Genomic DNA, 26,405 nt, shown 5'->3' with positions numbered 1-26,405 from the left:
TGTTTGTTTGCTAAGCAAAACCCGAGATGAATTTCACTTGGAATTTCAATGACTGCTGGATTGCCCTCTCTGTTTCTGCATTGAGAGGGAATTGTTTTCAGAGATTGAAGACCTTGAAATGGTTTGCTTATAAATTACATATAAAGTGCTGTGAAAAAGTATTTGCCCACTTCCTGTTGTCAGATTCTATTGGGCATATTCAATGGATGGGTATCGTTCACGTTTGAACCCGTTCAGTGGTACTCAACGGTACCAATTTTCAGTACTTTGGTGTGTGTGTTTGTGGTAATAAATGTTAATCTATTCAATAGATATCGATACAATAAATCAATTTAACATCTATTTTTCAACATCTAAGAATTGAAATGAACAAATGAGAAGAAGATGGATTATAAAGGTGTAACATTTTGTAACGTATAAATAATGCAAACGATACATTTATATTAAAAAATGCAGTGTGAAGTAAAGTTCTTTGCAATGAACAAGAGTTATGGAACGAGGTTAAACAGTAATACAAAGAATGAGGATAAATAATACAGTGGAACCTTCAGTTACAAACTTAATTTCGCCGCCATATGTAACGGGCATAACGACTATCTGTTTCTGCCTTAAGCCAGAGGGTTACAACTAGTTTTCAGTTTACTGCCATACCAAGACCGTTTGTATGTGGAAAAAGAACATAAATAGAGGTAATATTTCTACGAAACCTTTGTGTGTAACTCGAATTGTACATAAAAAGGGACATTCGTAACTCGAGGTTCTACTGCAATTGTATTATTTTTTGTTTTTTATTTATCTTAGTTCGTTGTGAAGTTGTTTTTCAAGAACTGCTGCACACTGCTTGATTAGTTCGGAACCCGCTTGGAAAGAAACATCGAAAAAAATTACAGTTGGAAGAGGATGTGATAAAGAAAATAATTAGGATCAAATTAATCATTTGAATGTACTAAACACTTTACGTAATACTAACTACATTTTAGCCACAAGTGTTCACTATTTAACCCATACAAATTATAAATATGGTTCAGGATTTTTCTCAGACGCAATGTGCATATCCCTGGTCTCAGGCGGAATCCTTGTACCGCCAAAATCACCACTTTTGAGGAGACCACAAAACCATCACATTTGTTCACCAAAAGAAACGAGATTAAGACATTTTCAACACTTTAAATTGATCAATAATTTATCAATATAAGACCTGCAAGCGTTCAAGTATGGCATGGAAAATCACAAACCCTTTCACTCCCAGGCAGTCACAAGTTAGGAAGATGGGCTTCGGAACCAAAACAATGTACTGTTTTTGATTTCACGTGAATCGGTGCTCGGTAGTACCGACCACAGTCTGACTGTTCCAGAGAGAGTATTTCACACTCCCATGATGTACCGAATTACCGATGTAGCATAAAAAGGCATACAGGGCCACCATTCTGCGTGACCACGCAGCTGAGCAGAACAGGTAGAAAAAAAAAGAAACACGTGTGGTAAATGTGCAAAATAAAAATGGGAAATCAAGGGTTGTAAGGTGATTTACAGGTCATTGATTGCTACGTGGTTACCTTCCAGGGTGCTGCTTCAACAAGATTACAGTTTTCTGAGAGACATCAATGTCTGGAACCCCTTTGTCACCATTGGAGTTTACTCCTCCACACTTTCAGCAGCCATGAGCAACCTCATCGGAGCCTCACGCATTCTCTATGCATTGGCCAGAGATGACTTGTTTGGTACGTATCACATTTCCTTTCTAGTTGGTCGAAAATACATTGCAAGAGTACACTGTATGTACTTTCACATGTGATATCATAAGAACTGCATTGTCAGTTCATAATGGATCAGAGTTCTGTGATTTTTCATTTCATTTTTCTGTTCTATGCAAAGTAAATCATTGAGGCACCCATGAATTAAGAAAATAGATTAATTACTTAATAACATCAGCATACCATTCAATGTAATGACACAAAACAGTGGTTAATATACAGTGTGCAAATTTGTACTTTTTTGGTAACATGTTTTGTTCTATATTAGTTTAATTCTTGAAACTAACCTGTAAAATATGGATATGTCAGACAAACATTTTTCAGTCTAAGACAGGAACATGTTAACCTATTTCTTTTTGATTTTACATGCAGGTCTAGATTTAATGTGTTTGGAATATGACGCTGTTTTGGGGATTTTGCCTCTATACACCACCACAGTGTACCGGTGTATGGCATTAAAAAAAGAGCGCTTGAAATGTATACTTTTCACTTTATTTTAAGAAGTTCACAAAAATATGCCATTTACCATTTCGGGATTACATTTTAGGACTGCATCCAACTATTTCCCTACCCATTTATCCTGCTCAGATTCACTGGTGAGTCTCAGATGACTTTAGGGGCGAGGCAGTGTTCCCAGCCTGGCTCGATCTCCACTCATGGGGCACATTTTGGCAGACAAGCCTTCACATTCACACATATGGGCAATTCAGAGTCTTTCATTAATTTAACCTGCCTGTTTTTGGAATTAAGAATGCCTTAGTACCTGGAGTAAACCCACGCAAGCACACAAACGTCAAACACAATTGCCAGACCTGAGATTCAAAACCAAAACCTCTAACTGTAAGGCAAAGGTGCTGGTCAAAAAGTGTTTTTGATACTTTATTGTATGTACAAACATAGTTGTTCATATTTGAATATCTAATGTGGAACAAAAGCAAAAATATCTATCGATAAAGGGAGATCAGACCTGAGTGCATCTTATTGTTTTCTTTTTCATTTATTATTATTTCTTTTTATTTGATACAATTCAGAGTTCAGTTAGTTGTAAATCTCTTTACTACATGGAGACAAAGCTTTGAGTTGAATTGAATGAACAAATGGATATGATAAACGAGCACATCATGCTCGTATTTGTCCAACTGGAGTTGTCGTAGCAGGGTGCCATTTTGTGTACTGCAATTGTAATTTGTAATTGATGGCACATTCATTCAAATCATACCTAAAAAGCACAATGACTCATACTTCTTCACAATTCTAAACTCTGCTTTTTACTTAGGTTTGTTCGTGTTTTTATTTTGAATATGATTTTGCCTTTTATTTCATGAAACCATGACAGTGATTGATCTCACATACTTCTCAGCAATATACGATGCTAACTGTCCTGTGAAAATAATTGAAGCCTTCATAATTCTTTGGACTATGTACTCATATTTGATGCATGTCTTCTATAGACAAGTAAGACATTCTACACATGGCGATTGTTTCAGTTAACCACTTATATTGTAAATGCTCTAATAGACTGCTTTCTCCTTTATATTTGGTGTTTAAACTTGTCCTGTTGACCCAAAATTGTAACACGTTTAGGGACTCAGTAACTGTAATAAAATTACAAAACGATAATGAGTAATAGTACTCCATTACTGCCTAAATGTAATGTAATAACATTACTGTAACGAGTTACTTTTATATGTACAGTTGTATGTATGTATGTATGCATGCATGTATGTATGTATGTACAAACATTTGTTTGTAACACATTAACCCCACCACTGCTGTCCAGACACTTGATCAAGACACTGTCACAAAAGTTTGCGATATTTGGGCGAAATCTCAGTATGAACCTAAAATGTGCCATAACATTTATGGTTGTAATTAATTTGACCATTTCTAATCTTTTGAATGCATTCCAACTATTCAGTGTTTCCAGCAAGGAGCTGAACTGCAAAAGTCACACTAGTTTAATCCATTCATCACCACCAATAATCCAATACATTTCCAAGGATATCCATTTGTATGCATTTCTGTGACTCTTGAAGTCTCTTTGTATCTTTGTTACAGTCTGCGGATGACACCTGGCGACACTAAGTTTCTTAACAAGTCCGTAAAAAAAAAAAAAAGATGTACATGATCAACTTACATTCTTTTGCTTTTCTTCCTTCAGGTAAAGTGTTGTCTCCTGCTAAGAAAACATCCAACAATGGCAACCCCTGGGTCTCTGTGCTTATTTCTTGGTTCCTTGTACAAGTAAGTGACGAACGCTATTGAAGCACTTAGAAACAGTAATCCATGACTTTGTTACATCGAGGCTAGATTACTGTAATGCACTTTATTGTGGAGTCAGCCAGTCCTCCCTCAAGCGTCTCCAGTTGGTCCAAAATGCTGCTGCTCGCCTCCTAACTGGAGCTCGGAAGAGGGAGCAATTCTGGCCTCCCTTCACTGGCTGCCAGTGCATTTTAGAGTTAGTTTGAAGATTTGTCTTCAAATCTTTAAATGGCCTCGCCGCAGCGTACTTTTCTGAGCTCCTCCACCCCTACACTCCTGCTCGTGCCTTAGGTCTGTGGACCAGATGCTACTGGTCTAAGCGGAGCCTCAGAAGGGATTGAGCCTTGTCAGTTGCCGGTCCTTCCCTCTGGAATGACCTTCCATTAAATATTAGGCAAGCACTCTCTCTGTCCATTTTTAAATCTCGATTGAAGACGCATTTTTATTCTTTGGCTTTTGAACCAACATGAGACTCACACTGTTCTGCTGTTTTCTGGTTTGTATTGTGTATGTGTTAGGATCATTAGTTTTTGTTTTAATTTACTGATTTCACTGTCTTTGCTATTTTATGTTATATTTGAAGTGCTTTGTTACAGCTGCAGCTGTTGTGAAATGCGCTATATAAATAAAGTCGTATTGTGTAATCATAATACATAAACAGTTTTTATTTTTCTAACATAGGAACGGTGAGGGCCAATTCTTTTATTTTTGCTGTACACTTTTGGGTTTGATGTGAAAATATGAGACGAGAGATCAACTGTACAGCTTTCATTTCCAGATACACAACTTAGAAGACAGTGCTTGCTGTTTGAACACACCAATTTTGTCATGTGAGCAAAGATTTAGGAACACGTGGCTAATGTTTGTTCTGTTGCCTGGGTGTGTCCCGGTACATTCATAACAAAAAAATAAATAGTGTTTAAGGTCTACAATTTTGTCCATGGGGACCACATGTGTACTATTTAGTCGTGTATCCAAAATGAAGACCATTAAAGCGGAAGTCAACCCAAACATATTTTTTTAAAGAATATGTTCCCAGCAGGCCCACTAGTTGAAACCCAGCATTCTGATTAATTTTACGTTTGTGGAATATGAGTTAAGCAGCAAAATGCACTTGTTTTTAGCCATGACTGGAGGCGGCCATTTTGTCTTCTGTCGACTGAAAATGACATCACAACTGCTCACAACAACCAATCACGGCTGACCTGTTTTCTGAATCTGAGCCGTGATTGGTCGTTATGAGCAGTTGTGATGTCATTTTCAGTCGACAGAAGACAAAATGGCCGCCCCCAGAGATGGCTTTAAACGGGTGGATTAACACTTATTCCACAAACGCGATATTTATCAGAATGCCTTCTTTCAACTAGTGGGCTTATATAGAACATATTCTTGGGAAAAAAAATGTTTGCGTTGACTTCTCTTTTAAAAAAATGTATAATGTTCTGAAGAAGAAAGACTAAACAATGGTGTTACTAAATAATGCATGCCAAATGGGTAGATCACAGACAACAACAGACAATGACAGGAATATTTGGAGAATCGTAAAAGCAAAAACCTAAAAAACTTCATCAGTGACATCAGCAAAGGCATGGAGCAAGGAGTGAAGTTCTTGAACAAAAGTACAAATGCTTCACCGGACGTACAGAGACGAGACTCGAAAATGCAGGGGCATAAGGGACGGAGTCACGAATCTTCACTGCTCAACAATATGATAGCAACAGCAAAATATACTCACAAGTCCACACCCAGGCAAAAACATCAGAATTATTTTGCAAAAAAACCCTTCACTTGCTAATAAATAACGTTGATGTTCATAACTGTAACACACAGATGTCGATATTTGCTCTTGTCTACTGCCTTATAAGTGGTTTAAATAAGTCAGTTTTGCTTGAAGGGGAGACTATTGGCAGAGAGGATGGGCTGAGGACAGAGAAGTACAGGGGAAAGCTTTTAGCATTTAGAGGCCTGAGTAAACCATCATTATTCAAAGAAAGAGGAAGAGGCAGAATGGTTTATCATTTCTTGTGTTCTTTGTTTCTTTTTCTCTCTTTGTCCCGCTTCTGCCCTTTTCACCCATCTCAACTGCCAGTGAGTGGAAGGGGAGCAATTAGACTGAAATCGTTCTCCTTGGAGATCATTGACTCTCATCTTCCTGCTCTATTGCAACACCATTCCAATAATTCACTGATGACATAAGTCTGATTGTAATCTTGCCTCTGACACACACACACACACACGCGCATGCGCACGCACGCACACACACGCACACATACACATTATTGGATCGTGAAGAGCTCAGCATATATTTATTTTCTGAAATGTTCATTTATGTAATGGTATATGGTGAGTAAAAGAGAGACAGCCAAAGTCATAACGCAATACACAGGACAATGCAGGGTATGTAAAATAGTCTGTTTTGTCCAAGCACAATTTGCAGACTCATTTTTCAAAGCATCATAAAATATTGAGCAAAATACCTTTAATTAAAAAAAATGGCAAAATACACCAATTACATGGGATAAATAAAATGTAAAAAGAAGGTTTTTCATTATATTTTCAATTGAAATCCATTCCTTTTTTACCTTGCGTTTAGCATAGATATTGTCACTCAAATGCCTCAAAAACACTGACCTTTTTATGGCTAAATTTAGGTTTTGCGGCTTTTAATCAGGTACATTTTGTAGTTCGGAAATGACGGGGTGTGTGTTTGTGTGTGTATATATATATATATATATATATATCGTTGTACATATATATGCACATTAAAAGTAAATAAATAAAAGTGGGTTTAAAAGTGGAAAAATAAAATAAAATAAATGATTTAAAATTGTCTAGAGAACCTTTATCTAAGGTATGAGGAAAAAGCAAAGTTTTTAACCTGGATTTAAAAGCATTTACACTTGGGGCTGACTTCACTCCTGTTGGCAGCTTATTCGATTAGACTCCTTGTGAGGAAATGTGGTAAACACTACATTTGGTTTTAACCATCGTTTATAGCCAGACACACACCAGTGAGCTCTCTCATGAGCTGAGGGCGATGAAAGTCCTCGAATGCGTCTGAGCTCAAATGACGAGAGCACATCCGCTGTTCTTTGGGCAAGTGGACTCTTCCAACCGCATCCTCCCACTCTTTTCTTACCTTTCTTTAGGAAAGCTATGGAGGCTTACCTCTCTTTTTTTATTCCCCTTTGATTGAAAATTTTATCCAAAATCCACACAGCGTGGTATTTTGACTCCTTTTCGCTGATACAAATAGTAGTTCGCAATTGTTTTTTTGTTTTTTTTTGCTCGGCAGAGAGCAGCACTGTGTACAGCAACCATATCACCACATCATCCCAGAATGCATTGTGCATGTGAAAACATGGCCGCTGTGTATCAAATTATGCTGTTAGCAAACATTTTTTTTTAACTGACAGCAAGTTATTATATATCCTAACAATGTGTTTTAATAGAAGAGGTTAGTGGTTGGATTTTGAGACCCGTTTGTCGTTATGGTCGGGGTTCATTTTAATAACAAAAATCTCTTCATGCAATATAAATTTTGATAGTTTCTTTCAACTACCCATTGTGAGTCAGACAAGAACTAGGCCATATGCACAATGCAAAATAGATGTAATACTCCATCACATGCTTAGGTTCTATAAAGGTGATGATTCCAGAGCTTGTATCCTCTCATTTTCCCTAACTGCCGCAGGTGAAGATGTATGTGATAGTGGAATTTTGTTTTAAAAAGAGGAAAGTGAATATTATTTCAAAGTTGTTTGAAAATTTGTCACAGTTACATCACTCTGATTCAGGTTCCGCATATTAAGCAAGCACGGACTGAGCTTGAGACTCAATGCGTTCCATCTGTAGTCTTGTTGCCAAGCACTCCGGGTCATCTGCTTTACCGAAAAAGATAATTGGTAATTTCACCACAAAGATTTAATTAAGGATGAATGTATCCAATAGCACTTAACCTAGAGCTGGTCACCCAAATGTGGAATTAATCGGTGAATGACTATGTGGAATTAATCGGTGATGGATAAAGAGCACTGTTTAAACTGCAGAAAACCTACACTAGGTAGAAATTCCACGATTCAAAGACTGTTAGGTGTTGCGCTTGGTTTCCAGTCCACTTTCCATTTAGAATAGAGGCCATGAAGTTTGGTTTCACAAGATCAGAGCATCTTCTTTTCTGCTTGCCTGGGGATTCTTGGGATGTTTTTGGCAAACTCTTTAAGGGCTTGCACCCAGGAGAGGCTTACTTTGTATCCTAATATTTTCAATTTGTTTGTAAGTCTATAGGATTTTAAATTATGGTGCATTCAATATTACAAAATGTGACTTTTTTTTCATGACTGCCCTTTAAGTTGCAATGTTCTTTTAAGAGTTGAGAGTATGGTGAGGTGCAGGTTATAAAATGGTTTGCAAATGCAATTGTTCTCCTGACTTCTTTTGGGGAATTTCATACCATACTTATTTTTTTTCCTTTCTTTTTCCTTTCTCTCCCTCTTCTTTTGTTTGTTTGCTGTAGTTGGTGCTGTTTTCTGGGAAGCTCAACACCATTGCCAGTATTGTGACCATTTTCTTTCTGCTGGTTTATGCTGCTGTGGATTTGGCATGCCTCGCTCTGGAATGGGCCTCTGCACCCAATTTCAGGTAATACAACTAAACCGAATATAAATTCAGCTAGACTGCTATATATTCCACCACTTTCAAATATGCTGTTGTACGTCTTGCCAATTACATTTTCACACAGGTCACATTTTGATAATAAAGGCAATACATAAAACTCAATAAGATATATTATTTTGTTGCACATTTTCCCTTTTCCTCTCTAATCATACTCTCCTCCTGTTCTGTCTTCTCTACGGGTACCATTGTTTATGTGTGAAAGGGGCGCTTGTATTCCAGCTGGATGCTACTATGGCAACTGTGTACTAATTAAAAGACATAAACCTGGTCCCTGCTTATGGCCCCATATTGGAGAGGGACCAGCAATAAAACTGTTTGTGTTTGAGGGTGTGCAGTGTGAATTGGTTGTTCAAGTACCTGGGATTGGAGATGCTAAGAGATTTAAATTTACAATGTTTGTGTTTTGGCGTGCGGCTTGTATTCCTTGGACACTAGCAATGATTCTGATTTATAAAAGCGCCCTAAAGCTGTGTTCACACATGAGGACCGAGTCAGTGTGTCTTTAGCTCAATGATTACATTGTGACACGGCTGGCATTTGGTATTTGAATCACTTTTTATGAGTCATGTCATATTTCTGGTTTCTGCTGCTGCTGCTGCTGCTATCTGTCATTACAGATGTGCATCTCCAAACGCAGTATCCGGGACTGCTTTCCTAAAGTCATACCTTCCAGGATTAAACCCTTCCTTGGGCTGAGAGATACATTCTAAACATGATAAGTGCAACTGCTTTTAATTTGTCACACTGGAGAGAAGCTGTTTAGGCACAGTGCATCACTCCCTTGTTATGACATATCACCTCCAGTATTGCATTTTGTATTATGGATTCCCCTGCAGTAAAAGCTGGATATTAGTCCTGAAATTTATGAGAATACTTGGAGCCCCCGAAGCACGTATAGCTTGAGTGCAGTTATAGTGAAGATACCAAAACAGACAGTCTAAACACAAAATGTAAAACCTCTAAAAACAACAAAAAGGTTGAGCACTAGTTTAAATTAAAGATTCAGAAGAGAAAATTGCATTCATTACAGTTTGCATTTTGGCAGAGTTTTTTTTTTCCCCAAAACGCTATGAATTAATTTTCGAAATTGCTAATTCTTAGTTACTCAACCAGAACAATTTATGCATATGTTAAAAATGATACGCAAGGGATGAGCACAAAACAAATATTCTGAATATACACGTCGAGGAAAAGGATAACAAACAAAAGAAGAATTTCTCAAGTATACAAGCTTAGAAACTGACAGAGAAAACTACACAAAAAACATGTAGACAATCTCCAAAAGGAAAGAGATACAAGCTGGAATAGGTACACCGGAAATACTTATGATATATACGGGGTGAAACATAGTAGGCAAAAAAAAAAAAAATCCGTACAGGAAATAAATGAACAGAGACAATATTCTAGCAACTAGCTTCCTTCAGCACATAAGGACCCATCTGATTAAGATGCCAAGCAGGTGTGTGATGGTGGCTCCGCCTGTCTACCAGGCTCAGTAACTTGAAAAAATACAGAAGTCAGCAGCAGAATACAGCATCATGACATGGATGAGACATAATTTTGTCAAGATTTAGAGACACTGTGGCATGAATTAGGATTAGAGGCTGGATGTTTGCCTGCAGGATTTGCTGGCGGACACCAGAATTCAATGTTCCAATCATAGGAAGGTTGTCCAGGTCCTGAAGTAATGGGATAGACCCAGACCGTCCCACTTTTGGTTGTGCATAACCCCCTATTACCTTTTTGATATAGGGGCCAGATAGTTTTGATTTTCATTTTTTTCTCCCGTAACTATAACTAAGCGCTATTGTATTTGAGTTTTCATTGGAGAGATCGTTGCCGGAGATTTGTTTGGAGATGTCTTTAGTGGAATTCCTTAGAGGTATCTTTGGAGAAAATGACTTATACGCTCTCCGGGCTTTAAGGGTAGAAAGACGCAACAGCGCTCCCGGGCTCTGGTGGAAGAAACGCGGTTATGCGCTCCCGTCCTTAGTGGGTTAAGCAACAAAATCCACCTGTTTTTATCCATCTCAGGTGTCGGCTAGTTTGTCACTTACTGTCAACTGAAAATGACATCACAGTCTCTCAGGTAACGACCAATCATGACTCAGCTTCAGAAAACATTGACGCAATTGTAATCAAAATGCTGTGTTTTGACTACAACTACAACATATTGTAAGGACAATTTTTGGGTTGACTTCCCCTATAAAGTATTCTTTACTTTATTTCTAGAAATTGTGCCGTGTTGATTTTTAGTACAGGCTGCAAGATTTACTGTAAAGACAGAGGCAAAACTTTTCCTACTGCTCCTCTTCCAATCGTCTCAGGGACCTGGAGTCGCCACAGCTGATAATGCGGTTTGTCTGCTAGCCGTGCTGTTTTTTTTCATCTCTTGTTCTTTCCCCCTTTTATACTGTCTGCTTCTTTCCTAGCTTCGTTCATTGTGCCCAGTCTCTCTCCCACGTCTCTTTCCAGGCGAAATGAATTAAAAGCCATTTAGCACCATCTTTCTCTCTGTAGAACTGCTCTGTAATTAGCATAACTAATTTAGCAGAAATATTTCCCTTTCCCTTAAATTTGGCATTGGGCCGGAGTAGGTTTGAAATTATGATGTAGCGTAAACAATATCTACTTGTTAAGTGTGTGTGTGTGCAAGCGTGTGTCTGCAGAGGCAGTATACAACTGGAGCGTAAAGGCATGAAATTTAGGGAATGGCTTTGTGTGAAGTCCTGCTAGATTTTTTCTTTTCCTGATCATGGATGTATGAGTAAACCTGCCTAACACTAGTATTGTGTGTGCGTACACGTGTGTCTGTGATTGTGTTGTCATGTGTGTGTTAGGGATTGCGTTGCAGTGCGTGTGCGTGTGTGTGTGTGTGTTTGTGGTGTTATCTTTGTGTGATGAGGCCTGTGTGAGGCTACAGCTTTATCAGTAGCCTTTCCAGCAATGCAGACTATTCCTTAAGGCCAGCTGTGGTCACTCTGCAGGACTTATATATTTATATATATATACAAACACACACACATATATATATATATATATATATATATATATATATATATATATATATATATATATATATATATATATATATATATATACATATACATATATATATATACATATACATATATACATATATATATATATATATATATATATATATATATATATATATATATATATATATATAGCCTAACATCTTCATTTCAGATGTCGAAAAGTGTTTGCGGCTCCCAGTGTTTTCTTTTCCGTGGAAACCGGGCTGAAATGGCTCTTTGAGTGTTAAAGGCTGCCGACAAAAGATAGATAAGACACATTTCCCAACGGATTATAGGCGAGAGTCTACTTATTTTTATTTATTTTTTACTCATTCACTGTCGTTGACAGGCAGCTATATTAATAGACTAAAACTGGGAGGGTTGGCAGTGATTGAGTTAATGCCATGAGAGGTGCCATGGGCACCCCTGCCTTATCATATCAGGTTGGGCACTGACATACACCGACAGTGGTTATATGCCCATTCCACTTGTGCGGGTAATTTACCATTAGCTACATCAATCGAAGTAACACGCGGGTGCAGGCAAACGATGTGACCCACAGCAGGTAACAAGTGTGATTCTTTCAGCGAGGAGCAATTTCCCACTGGGATTTAATAAACCTAAAAATATACAAATTGAATAACACAAAATAAAACCAGCCACACTCATATTGTGTCAGCATTCTAAATCAGCAAAGAATATACAAATTATCCACATGAAAAGAGCTTATAACATTTCCAAATTCTTGCTAGTTCTCGTAACATGATCATGAATTGGAAATTCCAAGTACCTTTCCACCCAATCACAAACACTAAATTTGATTTCCACGGGTTGTTAGATACACAAATATGACTTAACGACTTGGCAGGCAGGTTTTTTGCAAGTGGTAGATGTCGAATTGAAGATCCAGTGGTAGAACTTGTTGGTTGGACTGGGTTAAATTTTCATTTGCGGTTGAAAGAAAATGGTGGACAATAGAATACCCGCCCCCACTTCCCAGGATGCAACGCTCTTTACAGTAAAATGCTCAAGTGCTGTAATTTGTATTTTGCTCCCATGAGTTATTGCGTTTTACAGTAAAGTACTGAATAACAAAATACAGTATACTACTGTGACAGATTTTACAGTAAACGCTTTTAGTTTTGTAGTGTAAATCATAATTTAAAAATTTCGACTGAGGTAGCCACTCTAATTTATGTGGGTAGGGCATTCTAGAGTACAAGAGCCTGAATCGAGAATGCTCTAGAACCTGCGGACTTCATTTAGAAGAACATATTTGCCTAAATGATTTATCAGTAACAGGTTATGTAAGTTCTGTGTACAACAAACATTCTGTTTTATATTGCTTGACTGCCAGCCCTGATATTTTAAAGGGAAGATATATCTTTGCTTTGTCTGTCACTTCTTATGTTGCTTAAGGTCATTTAGTACCTTCTGTTGGCTGACGTAATGTCTCGTACACGAACTTTCTGTGTGAGTGTGTGTTTGTGTGTGTGTGTGTGCTCATAAGGATGAAGTTTCTGTCCTAGCTTTACCACAATTATGTGGTGATTCTGGGCAAATGTCCAAGTCTAGCCGCCTGTTTTAATTCCCTGATTGGCAGTGATTCTCTTAGGGTACTTTTGTCATGTCAGCAAAGTGACATCAGCTGCTGGAGATCCACAGAGAGGTGATGGGTTTAGAGAGAGGTGATTGTATAGAGGTACCATTGTCGCTCATGTTGAAACGGAAAGACGAGATGGATTGGTGGGGCGGTTAAGGTGAGCTTTTATCGTTATTACATCATCCCCCCACCCACCACCATCCCTCCCCCCACTCCACAAGAGGTTGAATAAGGGGCTAAGATGTGTGGTCAAGACGTAAAAGCAAAGTTTGAAGTAGTCAAGTGAAGTAGTGTGGCGCATCAGTGGGTACAGGTCAGGACTTAATCTTAAAAGTTAAGTGTCATTAATGATATCAGTTACGATATCTTTGATATGATTTACTGTAGATGCCTCTCTTCAGTTACTGCTGTACTTAACATTTTTCATTTGATTGTTTTATATTTCTAGGGTTTTCATACAGATATTTATTGCAATTATTACTTTACTGCTGAGTTTATGATAGTTATACGGTACGTTCCGATTTACATACAAATTTCAATTTGGTGGTTACCATTCTAATGCACCTCTTGTATTTTAGCATTTGCCTTTTTTTATTACACTAGTGCCCGTATGCATGTTTATACGAACTAAAAAAAATAAATTAATAAAAAAAGAAAACCTACACTGAAAAAAAATGCTGTGCATCATTTATTCAATTTTATTCCATCAAGTGGTTGCACAAAATAATATCATCTGTATCCAGATTTTTTAAGAAGATTATACATCTACTTTAAAAATGTATCTGGATACAGATGATTTTATTTTGTGCAACCACTTGACAAAATAAAATGGTGTAAATGCAACCATTTTTTTCAGTGTCTTAAACACAAAATTCCGACTGGGTGTCGAGGATTACTGGCTGTCAATTTCCAAATCCCTCCAGATTTTTCAGTTACCAAATTGAAACTGCCAAAATTGTCATCTATATACTGTAAGAGTTGTATTATAACTGGGGTCCGTTTCACAAAGCAGGTTCAACAAACTCTGAGTCTAATCCTGAAGTCTGAGTTGCTCTACTCTGAGATAGGAAACTCGGAGTTTCCGGTTCCAGAACAGCTGATTTGAATCATCCATCCATCCATTATCTGTACTGCTTATCCTCACAAGGGTCGCAGGGCGTGCAGGCCTATCCCAGCTGTCTTTGGGCAGTAGGCGGGGGACACCCTGAACTGGTTGCCAGCCAATCGCAGGGCACACAGAGACAAACATCCGCACTCACAATCACACCTAGGGGCAATTTAGAGTATCCAATCAACTTACCATGCATGTTTTTGGAATGTGGGAGGAAACCGGAGCACCCGGAGGAAACCCACGCAGGCACGGGGAGAACATGCAAACTTCACACAGGGAGGCCGGAGCCGGGATCGAACCCACGACCTCTGAACTGTGAGGCGGACGTGCTAACCAGTCGACCACCGTGCCGCCCTGATTTGAATCAGTTTACCGAATTCAGAGTATCTTCACGTGGACACTTTCTTCAGTGTATGTAGATGATGGACTGTCTCGAGAAAACGGTACATTGAAAAAGGTTTCTGTTGAATTTACTCAATTTTATGTCTTTAAGTGGTTGCACGAAATATAATCATCTGGATCCAGATCACAGAAGAAAAAATGGTTGCATTTACTCAACTTTATTTTGTCAAGTGAGCTAAAATTCCATGCTGCCAGCCCAGCTCAGCTCAGCACAGCATTTGAAAGTACAGGAGGTGAGGTTTTACGTACAAAGTACTTACAATAGCAAAAACCTTTGTGGATGTGAGACTGATAGGTTGCACAAGGTTTTTTTCTGCCACTACACCCTATGCAGTCTACTTGGGAGCAGTCCGTGGTCTACCAGCCAACCGCGATTGACTCTGAGCGCTCCTGTTCTAGAGGTACACTGTGTCGGTAAAAGAATAGATGCACGTGGCTTTATTCCCACTTCTATCAGAACTGAGAATGGCCAAAGATCACGGAATTTAATTTAATTTAACTCAACTTTCTATACTTTTTCGTCATGTCTGAGTTAATCATGGCTGATTTATACGAAATAGCATTTGCGAGGTCAGAGGCTCACAATCAGTTCTGCTTCATTCTGATGGTGTGTGCCGTCAAATTCTTCCACATTGAACTCATGGAGCCATATTTTAATGGGCTTGCTCTGTGCATAGTTGGAAGCATAGATTTATTCAAAATGGTCTCAGTAAGCAGAAGCAACAAGTTCAGCCCTTTGATTAATTGAATGTGTTTCATTGGTAGACATGGGATGAGTAGTTTTTGACAAGCATGTTAGCGGAACTCAGACAAGTGCAAACCTTTTGTCTGTTCACAACAGCACCTTGGAATGCAGTGTGGGGCCAAAAATATAACATTTTCACCACTTACCAAACGAAAGTGCGACAACACTTTGAGTGTGCTTTCACCCACTTTTGTATTGGAATGCAAGTTTTCTGGTGTGTACATTATGAGCGCAGGGCAGCATTTCTTGGGTGCAGCAACACCTCCGCCGCAAAAAAGAAACTACGACAAATGGTTTTGCATTGACATTGTAACATGTACAGTACACTGAAAAAATAATGATCGTTGGATTTACTCAATTGTATTTTGCCAAGTGGTTGCACAAAATAAAATCATCCGTATCCAGATAATAATAATCTTCTTAAAAAAATCTATCTGGATTCAGATGATTTTATTTCGTGTAACCACTTGACAAAATAAAATTGAATAAATGATGCACATTTTTTTTCAGTGCACCTTGAAAAAGTATTTGTACCTCTTAAACGTTTTTGGGGGTAAGTTATATATTTGCACTTGTTGTGGCCTACTTCATTCTTGATTCATTACAAACAAGTACAGTATATTGACTGAAGAATATACAATAATAATAATTTATAGAACTTAAAAATATACATGAATATTTATCGAAAGGATCGCTGATTTAGAAAATGGTACCGTAATTCTGATTCAATAAAGGGGGATACTTTTTTTCCTTCCCAGGCCCACTTTTCGTTACTTCACCTGGCATACATGCGTGTTGGGCATCGTGGGCTGTGCTGTCATGATGTTTCTCATCAACTCGATCTACGCCTCGGCCAGCATCGCCTTCATGCTGCTGCTGCTTCTGCTGATTCACTATCTCAGTCCAACCTCCAGCTGGGGCTACATCAGCCAGGCTCTCATTTTCCACCAGGTTTGAAACACTCACACATACCGGTACAAAAAAATACACACAGCACTGCCTCGTTATTATTACAGCAACTAAAATCTCCCCCCATCAACTTAAAAAAAAGTGTTCTTGCCAAGCAATCTCTTTAAAGTGTTTATTGAGACACACAAACACAGGCTATTGCCTCCCCAAGCCAAGTGTATGCAACAGACAACACACATCAAATGCTGTCCCTCCAAATTCATACCCATTCATTGTTGTGCAGCCATCTATCATTTTTATATCAGCCCTAACTGACACACACTGCATATTTTTCCTTCAATGAAGTGCCGCACTTGTACAAGCACACTCCTACATAACTTTAGATCATACAGTTCGCTACGTCCTCTATAGGCGGGCCTGTTGCTCTCAAGGTGAGGCAGCTCTGTTGCCAGCAAGGCTTGTTGCCAAGGCGATTCAGGGTGGTTGGGTTGGCAAGCAGTTTGTCAAGAGGTAGAACATTACTCCAACCACTCAACTTATTGCATTTTTCCTTCTTCCCACTCCTCGCTTTCCTTTTCTTCCCTTCACACAGGTGCCGCCCTTCCTATCATATACTTCCTCTTCCCTTCTCTGCTTTTTCCATCCCATAGGGCAATTCAACAATGTAAATGATTACAGTCAGGCACAGCTGGAGTTTCACTTTCAGAGTTTTACATCACAGTTTTGTGTGATGTAAAATAAATTGTAAATTTCCGGGGGCAGCATGGCTCAGTGGTAGAGTGGTAGTTTCCCAACCCGAAGGTTGTGGGTTCCATCCCCGGCCATTGTGACCATGTTGAAGTATCCTTGAGCAAGATACTGAACCCCCAGTTGCTCCTGATGCTGCGTCATCAGTAGGTAGATGAGGTACAGTGTGAAGTGCTTTTGAGTACCAAAGGTAGAAAAGCGCTATACAAGTGACAGCCCATTTACCATTACCAGCCCAAAAACAATTTCTTTTACACTTTTAATGTGAACAAATCTATGTGCTCTTCACCTGAAAATGAAATGGAAAGGGATCTTTTCCTTACTGAGAGAAATTAAAAACGAATTAATGACGTTATTATTGTATTACATTATATTATTACTCATCAAACGCCTTCCAAATATTAGATGTGATAAAGACCGTAGGGAATGGCATTTGGCAACATATCCAACTACGGGAAACAACGCGAGTCCAAACAATGTTTAATAGACTGATTATTACGCCCCAAGTGAAAACATACGTAACATCCTTTTCTTACCCAGAAATAATATAAATGTATTTCTCAAATGAAATTGAATGAATTGAAATTGTACCTGTATATCATTTTTTTTTAAATCTTGGTACCGAATTTTAATGACAAAAACAACAAGTTTCACAGGTTTGTAGCAGTATGTTCTAAACACTGTAAATATGTCAAAGTCCCAACAGTTTGGCAGAATGCCAGCAAGATAGCATTGCATCAAGAAATAGAGGCAGAGGCACACACAACAAAAACACACAAGAAGATAAGAAGCTGCTGACAACAGTGTTAAGGAAAGACTTGGGAACAAAAAAGGCAAACTGACGCAGATGGTATCAAGTAAAGAAATGGAGACAGAATATAAGCATGGAGAGTGGATGAATGATTGAGAAAATGAAGTGATGGATGAGACTGAAGAGACAGAAATGATGATAGCCTGATGGATGAGAAGACAGAAGAAAATGGGACGATAAAGAAGACAAATGATTAGATGAGTGGAGGCAGTTGGTCTGCACCTCTGAAGCTGGTTACTTAGAATAAAAATGTGTAATTGCAAGTAATGTAATGGTAGCAGGTTGGGGAATGAGTGAAGCTTAAATTAGTTAGACAAGCAAGCATTCGGCGACATTCTTGTCCTGAAACTTTTAGATCAATATATATATATATATATATATATATATATATATATATATATATATATATATGTATATATATATATATTTATATATATGTATATATGTACATATATTTATATATATATATGTATATATATGTATATGTATATATATGGCCTATATATATATATATATATATATGTATATATATATGTATATGTATATCTATGTGTATATATATATATATATATATATATATATATATATATATGTATAAATATTTATATATGTATATGTATATGTGTGTCTACAGGTTCAAGACTTCAGGCTTGATTGCAAAGGATTTGCAACAAAGTATTGAAAATGACCATTTGAGTTATGATTATGTATTTTTGTTGTTTCCTTAAAAAAGTAGAGGCACATGTAAAATGTGTTGTAATTCCTACACCATTCACCTAAAGGATTTAAATCTCAAATTAAAGTCTGCACATATTGAGTGTCTGCTTTCAAATCCATTGTAGTGTTGTACAGGGCTGCAATGCTGCAAATGTTTTCAAATATTTAGGGACCTTGTATTTATATATGTATATGTTCTTTTTATTCTAAAGGAGTATACTCAATGTAGTACACAAAAATGCAACAATCTTGACCACTTTTGTACTCATCAGATAGACAGAATGTAATAAATGTCAATCGGATGAGCTGCTGTCAGACCGTTCCCAACAATGACCCAGAATGTAGTGTGAAGTGGCCTTTGAGGGTCGTCACAGGTTTTAAATGTACCTCCCCTCTCAACCTATGGGTTTTTCTTGTTACTTCTAGGTACGCAAGTATTTGCTCATGCTGGATGTGAGGAAGGATCACGTCAAGTTCTGGAGGCCCCAGGTTCTGCTGATGGTCTCCAACCCTAGAAGCAGTGTCGGCCTGATCACCTTCATCAACGATATTAAAAAGAGTGGACTGTACGTGCTGGGACATGTCCAACTTGGCGATCTCAGTAAGAACACCGATATGGGACACTATTCTGCTAAAATGTAATTGTTTCAGACCCTCTGTGAAGTTCTCCAAATTTAGTGGAAAATAACAAAGCACAAGTGATATGTTAAATTTAAACCTTTTTTTTTGGTAGTGATATATCCGAACCTTCCAAAAACGGAATTCCAAAACACACTCCACAAACATGGCAGAGATGTTGCAGTAAAAATGCTCCATTTTGCTGTGAACACACTTCCCACTGTTACTTCCCCTTCAACGATAAATATGCATATTTTCTATATGCCGTCGCGGACCCAATTTATTCTGCATTAATTCATATTTGTTCATTGTCTCTTGTTCTTCATGAATTGTAAACTGATCTTCCGTGTAATATAGTGTACGTACAGTGCGTACTGCAGTTTTAGTTTTACATGTGTGTGAGCATTCATGCATTCCATGTTGATATGTTAACTTTGAATTAATATGTGTAATCTTGAGGATGTATGTATGTCGAAGACTTCTTCCTCATGCAGATAGATTTTCTTTTCATGTGGAACGTGGGGCTGGCCCTGAATGAGTAGTTCATAATCAAAGTCACCTGAGTGTCGCCTGAGTGCAATAGGGAGGAATGAGATTTTCATTAGCAAATGAAGAGCCCTTCTCTAATTTGAGCAGGCACTTGGTGTTGAGAAATATGAAGCAGTTAGTCACACACATAGATGGAATTTAAGAGGACTATGTTGTAAAGTATATATACCCGCATTATTTTCAGGCCATTGGTGCCCCGGAGCCCATTCGGGCTAAGCTCTGCTGAACTGCACGTTATGCTTTTGACTTACTCATGTGTGTCTTCCCCCACCCTCACTTCACAGACACATTACCCTCTGACCCTCTACAATCCCAGTATGCTTCCTGGCTGTCTCTGGTGGACCATCTCAACATCAAGGCCTTCGTCAACCTGACGCTGGCTGATTCAGTACGTCATGGAATCCAGCATCTTCTCTTCATCTCTGGACTAGGTCAGTGTCACCATCAGTACAAATCCTACATTTTCTTTCAGCTATGCAATCTGATTCTGCACTTTCCAGATACACCTGAACATTTTAAGGTGGATTCCATAGCATGATGTCATGTGGCAAAAGCCGAAGCGTTCGCCAATGGCACCACTAATGATCAAACCTGACCATGTCATTTGAGCAAGTAAATGTAATCGCTAACATGATGATTGAGGGACTGACCAGTTAATTCAGGAGAGAGCAATAAATGCAATACAGTACCTTAACCTTGGTCATCAGAGATACACCTGAGGGCTAGTAGAGTCTCATAACTTGTAATTCAACCTTGCCCACCATTGAGTCGTTTTTTTGGTGGCTGATGCAGTTTGATTTAAAATATGTGAGTCTATGGTAGATGCTATTTTCCTGTTATATAACTAAGAAGGCTACTATTGCTTCATCTTGACTTTTGTGTGCTCTGATTAATAGCACAGACGTGATCTTTTGACGGTTAAATGGATACCGAGCTGTAGTCTACTCAGGTAGACATTCACTCAAACTGAGCTCGCCGTGATGATGAAACCAGGACTCTAAAAAACAAGTAGCTCCTTTTGCTACTCAGCCACCAGGCAGTCTTGCTATCTTCTTTGTAGAACTATTTACGACGTCCACTCACCTTATCTTCCTCTCGCCTTATCTTCCTCTTTTTTTCAGGAACTCTGAAAAAAAGGAAGAAACCTTTTTTTGGGGTAGATCTGGATGTCCAACCCCAAACACAATTTGTCAATGGTTTAGTTCAGGTCAGCAGTAGTCACTCGGCATCAGCCAACTTGAAATATCTTGGCACTTAACGCCTCTTTATACTCCCACGTGCGCACGGGCGACCTCGGCCAAGTTGCACCACGCGTGTTGTGCTGCGCGGCATGATGTGCAACACGTGCGGCGCACACGTCAGAAGCTGCTGCCACGCGTAGAATGCAGCTCGCATTCCCGCTCGCGATTGGTCCATTATGTCACATGCTGCGATGACGTACTCAGCTTTCCCCGGTTCGGTTCTTTGATGGTAATTTATTTGTCACCACAGAAGAGGGGATCTGCACCACTCACCTTGTTGCTGCTGCGAAGCAAACGAGCTTGGCAGCGGCATGGGTGTTATATGTCAGTCAGATCCATGTCGATCAATCAATCAATCAATTGAAAGGCTTTATCTTTCCCTGAGAGGCAGTTTAAAAGGCATGAGGAGCAGCATCATTAAAAAAGGATGGATAAAGAACACAAGTAATCTATGTACAAAGGCCAATTCCAGTAAAGTTGGGGTGTTGTGTAAAATGTATATAAAACAGAATAAAATGATTTGCAAATCCTTAACAACCTGTACGCAGTCAGTCTGACTATACAGCCTGTCTCCCACTGAAAATGTGTGGCACATTATGAAGTGTCAAATAGGATAACGGAGGCCTCAGACTGTTGAGTAACTGAAGTTGTGCATCAAGCAAGAATGGGAAATAATTCCACCTAGAGTACAAAGCTTTAACAATTACTGTCCTCAGTTCCCAAACACATTTAGTAAAAGGAAAGGGAGCAGTAAACACGTCCCTGTACCAGTTTTGGGGGGGAACGTGTTGCAGGCAAAAAAATCTAAGTGAGTGATTATTTGCAACAACAAAATAGTAATAAAGCTAGTCAAGTTTGAACATTGTATTGTTTTTTGTCGTGTATTAAATAGAGTGTTGGTTGAAAAGGATTTACAATCAATTGTTGTATAACATGATTCCTATTTCACGAAACGTGACAATTGTCGAAATCCACCGGATTAACTTCCTATCGAAATGTTCTGGAAATCCTTCAGAAATATTCTTCCCCATTTATAGGCCTAAACAACAGTTTGCACCCAATGCTGTGACCAATGAATGTGTTAAGTTGCCTTCCATGAGGTTGTTGTGCATCGTAACGGATTTGAGTGACGGATCAGTTTCCTGTCACCCTTCTAAGTGATAAGCCAAATGTTGGCGCTTCACCGTTGAAAAACATCTGTCGCATAGTAGGATGGAGTTTTGTTTTGTTTGGAAACAACTCATTTTGTCCCACTGACTCATTTATTCCGTCGATACATTCCAGGTGGGATGCGTCCCAACACTCTTGTCCTGGGTTTTTATGATGACAGCCTCCCAAAGGACAAGCTCTCCACAAATCACGCCACAGATCTTGCGTGCCTCGCTCATGATCTTGAGCAGCGTCAAACTCCGTTCCATTTTGCGCCCCTTCGGTCCAGTAGTAGGGCTGCAAACGACGGCGTGCATGGCGGGAAGGTTTTGGGACCCCGCGAGTATGTAGCGATCATTGCGGATGCCGTGAAGATGTTGAAGAATGTGGTTTTGGCCCGTCATTTTAACAGTTTTGACCGAGCACAGGCTCTGGCAGCGGCCTCCTCCTCTCCAGGGAAGAGTTTTGTGTATGTCGATGTTTGGCCAGTCAACCTTCTACGTCCAGACAGCACAAGCTACGTGGATACCTGCTCTCTGTTCTTGCTGCAGCTAGCTTGCATTCTCAATATGGTCCGAGCATGGCGCAAAGCCACCCTACGTCTCTTCCTTTGCGTGGAGGAAGGGCGGAGCGTGAGAGGCTTGGAGGAGAAACTGGGACAGCTGCTGAAAGAATTAAGAATTAAAGCTCAAATCCATCCCGTGCCCTGGGACCAGCAGGTGGCGCTACACTGGCAGCGCCAAGGTGAATGGCACAAGGGGCAATCGTCACAGTCCCCCGATATCCAGAAGCTGGGAAAAGACAAAGAGGAGGGTGAAGAGGAGTACGTCAACAGTTTCCCGAGCAACACCACCCGGTTGTCTGATGACTACCTGTCAGCTGTCAATCAGCTGATCCTAGACCAGGCCCAGCCACCACCTGCTGTGCGCTTCCTGTACTTGCCCTGCCCACCAGCTGACACCCATCTCTACAATTCCTACTTGCACCAGCTGGAGTTGCTGACTCATGACTTGGGCCCCACCTTGCTCATTCACGGGGTGACGCCTGTCATCACCACTGATATCTGAACGCTCCACTTCCTGTCACATGCAGTAAGGCAGGACTTCCATGCTTTGTGTATTTTAATGAAGGTAAACGGTAATGATGATTTTTAATAGGCATGTGAATGATGGCACAAAGACACCATGATAAGCACATCTAAAGTAAACAATGGTGTGCCTCTCCTGAATATACAACATAGGCAACCATATATGGGAATATATCCTGTCAAGATGGCCGGCCCACCCCTTTCCCTCATATCATTCCAGTCACTAGTGAGACGTTTCCACTGGCCGATACAGTCTGAGCTGAATTAGAAGTGTCCTCTGGCTTCCCCTGTGGCCTCTTTTTTTTTTTCTTCCCATTTTCAGAGTGGGGTAGAGGTGGGTTGGCCCTAAATTTTCGTAAAATGATCATTCCATACGGCACACGCCTTCAGATCAAAAAGTGCAGCGCGTGTTAGTGATCTAATGTGTGGAACTAGTTCAGCCTGGACAGGAAGTCTGACTGTTATTTTTCATGGCTGGTACACTCAAGAGAGCTGCTTCTATTTTATAGGGATAGGAATTTTTTTTTCTTTCCCGCATGAAACAACCCAGCTCTCAGTGTTCGCAAATGCTGTGATTCTGTGTTATATTTAATTAAGTGCTTGAATGTATTTGAGGTACTTTTCAAATTTTAGAATTGTTTTCCCTCATTAGTACCGCTTGATCAGTTTGAATAATTAAGTGCCAAAATAAATTGCAATGCAATTGTAATTATTAGCCTTTTGCCACAATTTTAACTCTATAGTGTCATCACCAAGCGACTATTACAGAAGCACCGTCTGTAAGATAATATTCAGTCTCCTTTTTAGTTAGTCCTCCCGCCCCAAGAAAAAAAAAAAACCTCTGCAAATTATAGGTAATTTATGCATCAGTTGATTCTAAAAGTCTTCATCACATTGACTTGATTTGCTTACTGGTAATTGGGTTTTAACATTGTTTGAACTGATATATTTGTGGTACTTTCGGTTTGATTTTCATCGGTACATGTCTCAACACTCCTCAGTACACAAATGTTATTATACATTTCTTGATATAGTTGTACGATGATGTGTCATACTTATTTATGAAAGTATTTTTTTCAAAAAGTTTTGATCACTGTGAAATTCTAGCTAAAAAAGGTGCTCAAATACATGTATATTAAGATGAATAATAAAGACTTTTTATTACATCGCATGAATTTTTTTTTCCTGATGGCATTTTAAAAAAATTAACAATGGCACCACGATCCCTCCAAATTGACTTTCCAACACACCATTTGCCTTGATCAGTGGCAATTGGTGGAGTAATGACCAACAATGGTTAATCAGCCCATAACTAATACCGTATATTGCTTCGGTTGTCTCTGACTAATACTTAATGTTTGCTGATGGGAAAACATTTAAATTCGGTAAACATGCAAAAAAAAAAATCTTGATTGGGCAAAAACTTTTTCACACCAATGTATTATGACAAAATACCATTCATACTCCCCTTCACGCGTATGGACAACTGAAAGTATTCAATAAACCGAACATGAATGTTTATGGAACGTGATAGTTTGACAAACTACCCAGAAAAAAAGCCGTGTAAGCACAGGGAGAACATACAAACTCCACACAGAAGAGCCACAACCCAGATTTGAACCCCCGACCTCAGCGGCTGAGTGACTCTGAGCAGTGTGCCGTGCCGTTGCGCTTACACATTATGCACTTACCTAGGTGGAAAAAAAAAACGCTTACCCTCTGTGGCGTCCGGCCGGCTGTCAGCTGGAAAAACACACAGCAACGACAGACAGCCACGCTGACTATTAAAGTATCTTCTGCGCATGCATAAGATGTAATACCCTTCCATACCATCGGCGGCGGTAGTCACTATTTCTCATTGTTAGAAAAATCCAACCGGAAAGCTGTTGGCCTGTATTTCGCGGCAACCGCACTGAGATGAAGTACATAAATTGTGGAACGCTAAGATTGCTCATAACCGTGAATAAGCATCTCTCTATCTTTTTCTCATATTTAGTGTTTTTATGTTGTTTTATTTTTGTTTTCACGAATTTTAGAGACGTGCTCGGCAAATCTGGGACATTTCGTGCCATACCATGTGGAAATGAGTGTTTGACAACAGAATTCCTTGAGTCCTTGAAGTAAGGGAAGGATATAGTGAATATGAAACACCAGAGGTGTTTTCCAAAGTGCGTGTGTGTGTATGTGTGACAGTAGCAAAGGTAGACAACATTGAGGCTTAGTGTGTTTGCCTTCAGGCAAACCATTTTTTTTGCCCTGTCACGTCCACAGCCCTGATCAGAGGAAACGTGTCACACCCTCCATGTATCATAGCCTTAGCACCCTGGCACAAGGACTCACATGCTCACTTATCACTTCACTTTTAATTTCTACCCTCCCCGCATCTTAACATCCACTTCATTTTACGAGACGCGCAGTTTTCCTGAGTCATCACACGGATCGGGGAAAATGAGAGAGGAAAAAGAATTCAAAGATATATGGAGGGTGGGATGTCAAGTGCAATCTGGTCACGCTGACACGCAGATTTGATTACCAGTTAAGAATTTTGGAAGCCAAACAGACTCCTGGCGATTGCTTTGAGCCATGTATGCATTAAAATATGCAGAAAACGTGTCAGCTCGCAACACAGTGCGGATACATTTAAAGTTCAGCTTGGCGAGTCTTCCATAATCATAGCTGTGATAATGAATGCATCAACGGCGTTACAGTGTGTTGATTGTGACAAAGATATATGTGGAGTATGTCTTTTCATATAGGGGAACTCAGGAACAATTAGAAGCATTTTTCGGAGCATATCCTGCACTGTAATTAAAAAGAAAAAAAGAATCAGTAGGAGGACAACTATAATTTTATCGCACCTATTGTCATGGTAATGCCATGTCAGTATAAAAAGTAACTGCTCTAAAGCATAGAAATAGGGAGGAAGAACCTATGTAGTAAACATATTCTACAGTATGTAAATTAGATATAATCTTAATGAAT

The 26,405-nt window shown here is 39.2% G+C and overlaps 1 protein-coding gene across 1 annotated transcript in view; it reads left to right on the top strand.

Annotated features, from left to right (window-relative positions):
- Positions 1–24,589, top strand: part of LOC147144728 (solute carrier family 12 member 9) — a 48,958-nt gene extending 24,369 nt beyond the window's left edge. The window contains exons 7-13 of the mRNA XM_086035631.1: positions 1,564–1,721; positions 3,916–3,998; positions 8,533–8,657; positions 16,354–16,546; positions 19,206–19,380; positions 20,231–20,377; positions 22,472–24,589. Of these exons, the coding sequence (XP_085891757.1) occupies positions 1,564–1,721; positions 3,916–3,998; positions 8,533–8,657; positions 16,354–16,546; positions 19,206–19,380; positions 20,231–20,377; positions 22,472–23,403 (1,813 nt within the window). The 3' untranslated portion in view covers positions 23,404–24,589. The remainder of the gene's footprint in view (positions 1–1,563; positions 1,722–3,915; positions 3,999–8,532; positions 8,658–16,353; positions 16,547–19,205; positions 19,381–20,230; positions 20,378–22,471) is intronic.
- Positions 24,590–26,405: the final 1,816 nt, after the last annotated feature.

Source organism: Filicampus tigris, chromosome 7 (genome assembly GCF_054856515.1).
Source record: "Filicampus tigris isolate MCC_2025a chromosome 7, RoL_Ftig_1.0, whole genome shotgun sequence".
Taxonomy (NCBI): domain Eukaryota; kingdom Metazoa; phylum Chordata; class Actinopteri; order Syngnathiformes; family Syngnathidae; genus Filicampus; species Filicampus tigris.
Note: the sequence above shows the minus strand (reverse complement) of the source record. Positions and strands in the feature narration are given on the sequence as shown.